We start from the raw sequence: 6,564 nt of genomic DNA, 5'->3' as shown, positions 1-6,564 counted from the left end.
ATTTCGAATTAACTTAGTTAAGTTAAATTTTGAACTAATTTCGAATTAAATAACTATAATGAATTACGATTAACTTTAAAAAAAATAATAATAATTTAAATTAACTCTGAAAAACTATTTTTAAGACTAACCTTAAATCCTATTCATTGTAGGAAACCAAGTGGATTTTGGACAGTGGTTGCTCCAAACACATGACTGGAGATCACACCAAGTTCACTCAACTCACCTACAAAAGCTTAGGAACAGTTGCCTTTGGAAACAACGGCAAACTCAAGGTGATCGGAATAGGTAATATTGAATTAAAAATAGATTTCATAATTACAAATGTTCTACTTGTCGAGAATTTTAAATACAATCTCCTGAGTATAAGTCAATTGTGTGATACTAGGTATAAGGTTAAATTTCTATCCACAGAGTGTTTAATCAAACATCTAGATAACCCTACTATAAGCCTAAAAGGTTTTAGAAAATACAACATCTATGCTATCAACTTAACCACCTCTTCAATTAAGTGTTATTTAACACAAAAAGAAGAGACTTGGTTATGACATAGGAGAATGTCTCACACAAACTTTAGAAATATAAGCAAATTAAATGGACTAGTGAGAGGCTTACCGAAATTACCTAACCTAGATTCAACCATATGTAATGCTTGTCAACAAGGTAAACAAACAAAATCCACTCACAAACCAACCAATCAACCACAAACCAACTCGATATTAGAACTTCTACATTTAGACCTTTTTGACTCCCATGGAGTCAAATCCATAAATGGAAACTTATACTGTTTAGTAATAATAGATGACTATTCTAGGTTTACTTGGGTTAAATTTTTAAAACATAAAGACGAAACTTTTGAAATCTTTGCAAACTTTTGCAAACAAATTGAAAACGAAAAAGATATTAAAATTAAAAGAATTAGAAGTGACAACGGGGGAGAATTTAAAAATCATAATTTCAACAAGTTCTATCTTGAGAATGGCTATCATCACGAATTTTCGTATCCTAAAACCTCCCAACAAAATGGAATTGTAGAAAGAAAAAATAGAACTTTACTAGAAGCCTCTAGAACTATGTTAAATGAATATAACCTACCTAAATATTTTTGGGCAGAAGCTGTAAGTACAGCCTGCTATGTACAAAATAGAACAACATTAAATAAAAGACATAATAAAACTTTCTTTGAAATATTTTATAACAAATAATCCAACATAAAATATTTTAAAGTATTTGGGTGTCCAGCCTATATTGTAACAACCACCCTTCTTACTACTACTATTCTCTAAGGGCGACCGTTACCTAACTCCTACTCTACTTACTAGTGTCACTTATGCTATTATTAGCGACACTTAGATTTATCACGGTTCAGAGAAATTCCTACCGAAAAATTTCGGCAGAGTCTCCCCTGTACCGGTGACTAAATCTATAATACACAAGATATATACACAGCCACATGTGGCTGGACCACAATTTATTCACAACCACGCAGTAATAAATCATATCATAATCAAAAACTAATCTAGCAACATGAACTAAACTCAAGCTCCCAGAATGAAGCATAATAAGCTACAATGCACATCAAACTCAATCATAAACTCATAATTTCATAACAGAAATAAGGAAAATGAACTAGACATAAACTCTAAATAAATAAGTCTTGCTAGTCCCCTCTGGACCTCTCCATAGTTCAGTCACCACACACATCCATCATCACCACCACCTTGTCGCCTCCCTTCATATCTTAGCTTTTCCTTTATCTGCAGTAGGAGGAAAGAAAGCAAGATCTATAAGCGAAAACGCTTAGTAAGTACTAATCTATCTCACAAAACTCGAAATGCATAAATGAAATGCATAAGTGCTGAAACTGAAATAATAAAGCTATCTGCATGTGCTCATGGTATACAGAAAATGAATGGAATATAAATCATACTCAGTATCAAGCAGGATAACAAGAAACTAACAATGTAAACTTAGAATCAAAGAAACTAACCATTCTTATTTATTCTAAGCTTGGAACTTATTTCATTTCTTGTATCCTTGTGTTAGAAATTAATCTTTTAATTTCTATCTTTTACTTTCTTCTTCTTTCTTTCTTCCTTCTTACTTAACTTTTCTTTTCTTTCTTCCTTCTTACTTAACTTTTCTTTTCTTTGGTTTTCTTTTCTTGGGCCCAGGCCTAGTACCAACTCATGCTCGTTCCCTAATAGGTTGGGGTTGCGAGCCACCAATCCTAAAAGAGCAGACCTCGGTCTACCAGGGCCAAGACCTCGGAAATGGTCACCTGGATTTGTTTAACGACAAGCTCTTGGATGTCGGGTACTAGCCTCTTACTTTAATTTACTTGTTATCTCTTTTTAATTAGACCTTGGTCTTTTTCTTTACTCATACTTCTCATAATCCTTTATTAGAGCTTATTAGAATCCTTTAGATATATATCTAACAAGTATAGGATTACAACTAACCAAGCATGCTGTATAAAAATAACACAAAGGAAAACAAATCTGAACTCCCTAAGCCTGTTATAAAATAGAGCAAAGGAAAGCAAATCTGGACTTTCTAAACATGCTGTAAAATAGGGCAAAAATGCTACTTTAGGGATTCTAATCATGTTATAAAACATAGACAAAGAATACTACTTTAGGGTTTCTTAAGCATGCTGTAAAATAGACAAAGGATGCTACCTTTAGTGATCCTAATCATGCTGTAAAAACAAACAAACATAGAATGCTACTCAACTTCTTAAACATGCTGTAAAATAGAGCAAAAAAAAGCTAACTTGGACTTTCTAAACATGGTAGTAGCATGGAAAAGTCTAATTCTGCATGCTTAAATTAAATGGCACATAAATCTCAAGCTACATACTTTAAGATAGCATGCATATAAATTCTTCATGCACAAAAATACGCTAAATCTGTACACATGCTTATCATCACTAAAACTTACTGAAGCTTAAAATCTGTATAAACTTGTTGTAAAGAAAACTCATACTCTCACAAGGCAACAGAAATCAAAACTTGTTGCAACTATCTGTAGTGCCACGGCAGTAACTAAAGCTCTAAACAAAACAATCTAATAAAATTGTTCTTATTCCTCATATAGCAATGAAATTGAATCTAAAATCACATGCTCAGTTCTGTACATGTTTGTATATAAATTCTTCACGCTAAATCATTAAATTTGCTACTAGAAACTAAAGAGGTAATAACAACATATCTTCATGCTCTCCATCTGCTATGGAAGAAAACCAAAAATTCCAGCAAACTCCAAAGGAGAAAACTTTGGAATTAAACATTCCTTAAACATTCTTTACAGTAGCAATTGAACTAAAAAAGGACCTATATTTCTAGCAACCATATCCGGTCACAGCAGGTTCCAAAGCAAGGAACTAAAATCCCTAACCTATACCATCTTTCCTTCCTTTGTTCCCATTTGAGGCTCACGGCAACAACCTCAAAACCAAATCCGAATTGCAATGGAAGCAAGGCAAACCAATCGAAGCTCGGAACTACTCGGCACGGCAAAAACCGAAGCAAGGAAAACAAATCGAAGCTCGGAGCAACTCCTACCGCAGGTGAGTAGTACTTACCACGGTTTGCTTGCACTTACAACCGAAAAGGAGGAAGGGGCGATTATGGTTCCGGGTGGAGCTCGAAATCTCGGTCTCCTCTTGTGCTCGCGGGCTCTCTTCGACGGGAGGAACTCGGGTCCGCAAGGTTCGCCGGAAGAAGCCTTCGCTGGCCGCCGGAAAGAAGCTCCAAAGTGGCTGCGTTTCCGCCCGAGCATAGCGCCGTCGCGTCGGGAGAGGAGGAAAGTTAGGTTTTGGGAAAAGGTTTCGGGTTATGGTAAAACACTTAAGCTTTCCTTTAAATCTAGGGTTTCCATTATAACGATACTTTATATCCAATTCTCTCCATATTAGGTTGACAAAGTCCGTGTAGCTCAGCTGGTTTGGGCCGGTTTTGCTTAAAGCCCAGCTCATGGGTTTGAATCCCAGCCGCGCACTTTTATTCCCCTTTTATTCAAAACGCTCTAACTATAGCTTAAATATATTCCACCTCCTATATAATTAACAAAGCTTTTGTAGACCGGTTGGTTTGCTGCGCTTTGACTAAGTCGAGGCTCGCGGATTCGAGTCTCGGCTGCCACTATTTTCCTTCTTATTTATTCTTATTCCTAACTACTACTTATATACATATTGCTCCATATATAACTAACAAAAACTCGCTGGCTTAGTTGGTCAGGCCGGTTTTGGCTTGGGTCAGTCTGACCCGAGGTCCCGGGTTCAAACCTCACTTCCAACGCTTTTTGCCTAAACTTCTTTGGTTTTGTAAAAATGCTAAACGACCTCCAAAAATTACGCAAAAATACTCTAAAAATTTCTAAAAATCTCTAGAATATTTTAAAAGCATTTTCAAATATCTTTATGGACATTTGAAACTCAGAATAGGGAAAATTGGGTCGTTACAATCCCCCATACCTTATAAAAAGTTCGTCCTCGAACTTAGAATAGCTCTGGATACTTCTGTCTCATACTGTCCTCCCGCTCCCAAGTGATTTCCTCGTGCTTCTGGTTCTGCCAGACGACCTTCACTAGTGGTACTTCTTTGTTTCTCAATCTCTTGACTGCTCTGTCCACTATCTGTGTAGTTCTGCTCTCATAACTAAGATCCTCTTGGATCTGCATTGACTGAGGCTGAATCACTTGACTCGGGTCATGGAGACACTTCCTTAGCATGGAGACATGAAATACATTGTGTATTGCTGACATGTCTTGTGGTAAGTCCAGCCTGTAAGCTACTTTCCCAATCCTTTCTATGATTAGGTAAGGTCCTACATAGCGAGGACTTAATTTGCCCTTCTTGCCAAATCTCATCACTCCCTTCATAGGAGCGACCTTGAGGAAAACTGAATCTCCTACTTGGAATTCCAATGGCCTACGGCGTGTCTTCTGTCTGCTCTGGGCAGTCTCAATTCTCTGTCTGATTTTCTGGATTGCTTGAGTAGTCTCATCTATCACCTCTGTCTGAATGCCCAATTCTGCTTCTATCTCTTTTCTCTCTCCTGCTTCTTGCCAGCATATGGGTGATCTGCATTTCCTGCCATATAGTGCTTCATAAGGTGCCATCTTAATGGTAGCCTGATAGCTATTGTTGTAAGCGAATTCAGCTAAGCACAAATACTTGCACCAACTTCCTTTGAAATCTAGCGCACAAGCTCTGAGCATGTCCTCTAAAATATGGTTCACTCGCTCTGTCTGTCCATCAGTCTGCGGATGGAAAGCTGTGCTGAACTTGAGTTTGGTGCCTAGTGCATTTTGAACGCACTCCCCAAAAGTGTGAGGTGAAGCGCCCATCTCTATCAGAGACGATAGATTTAGGAACTCCATGAAGTCTGACTACCTCTTTAACATATAGCTGGGCCAACTGCTCTATGGAGTGGGACACCTTGATGGCTAGGAAGTGAGCAGACTTGGTCAATCGGTCTCCTATTACCCATATCGCATCATATCCACTGGTGGTTCTTGGAAGACCTGTTATGAAGTCCATGGAAATGTCTTCCCATTTCCATTCTGGTATTGCAAGAGGCTGAAGTCTCTGGTGTTCTGCTTGACTCTCTGGCATGTCAAGCGGTACCGACATACTTAGCTACATCTCTTTTGAGTCCCGACCACCAAAACCTTCGTTTACATCTTGGTACATCTTGGAAGAACCAGAATGCATGGAATATGGTGTATCGTGAGCTTCCTCTAAGATCTTCTTTCTCGTTCCTCATCATGGCACGCAAACGCGACTCCACGATAAAGAATTCCGCTATCCGTCACTCTAAACTCGAGTTGTCTTCTTCGTATCCCTTGCTTGATCTTCCGGATGTCCGGATCTTCACTTTGCTTTCTCTGTCTCAAGCAAGGTAGACTCTAAGGTCAATGTAGAGCTGTCCTTCGATAATTTCAAGCCCAAAATCTGACAACTCCTTGGCAGGGCTAGTGATGACAACGACATCGGTGATGCACTAGATTTTCTGCCGAGTGCATCCGCCACTGTTAGCTTTGCCGGGTGGTAGAGAATTTCACCGTCGTAATCTTTCCAGCCACCTACCCTGTCTCATGTTTAAGTCCTTCCGAGTGAAGAAGTACTTAAGACTCATGATCTGTGAAAATTCTACACTGGACTCCATACAAATAATGTCGCCGGAGTTTAAGTGCAAAACTACAACTGCTAGCTCGAGATCATGAGTAGGGTAGTTCTTCTCATAGTCTGAGTTGTCGGAAGCATAAGCTATGACTTTTCCTTCTTGCATGAGTACAGCCTCTTGGAAGCATCACTGTAGATGTCAAAACTCTTGTCGCTCTGTGGAACAGTCAGAATAGGAGCACTGATCAATCTCTTCTTTAGCTCTTCGAAACTTTGCTCACATTTATCTGGCCATTCGAATCTCTTGTTCTTTCTGGTGAGGGTTGTTAGTGGAGAGGCTATCCTGGAAAAGTCCCCCACGAACTTCCTGTAGTACCCAGCTAAACTAAGGAAGCTTCTGATCTCTCTGACGTTCTTGGGTCTACTCCAGTTG

At 38.7% G+C, this 6,564-nt stretch overlaps 1 protein-coding gene across 1 annotated transcript; it reads right to left on the bottom strand.

Annotated features, from left to right (window-relative positions):
• Positions 1-957: 957 nt before the first annotated feature.
• On the bottom strand, positions 958-4,024 carry LOC122000238. The gene is made up of 3 exons (XM_042554714.1): positions 3,587-4,024; positions 1,701-1,757; positions 958-1,005 (listed from the first exon to the last, which is right to left on the bottom strand). Exons 1-3 carry the CDS (start codon positions 3,977-3,979, stop codon positions 958-960), a joined length of 498 nt encoding a protein of 165 aa, XP_042410648.1. The 5' UTR covers positions 3,980-4,024.
• Between the last annotated feature and the right edge of the window lie 2,540 nt (positions 4,025-6,564).

Source organism: Zingiber officinale, chromosome 1A (assembly GCF_018446385.1).
Source record: "Zingiber officinale cultivar Zhangliang chromosome 1A, Zo_v1.1, whole genome shotgun sequence".
Taxonomy (NCBI): Eukaryota; Viridiplantae; Streptophyta; class Magnoliopsida; order Zingiberales; family Zingiberaceae; genus Zingiber; species Zingiber officinale.
This window is presented reverse-complemented; position numbering and strand designations above follow the sequence as displayed.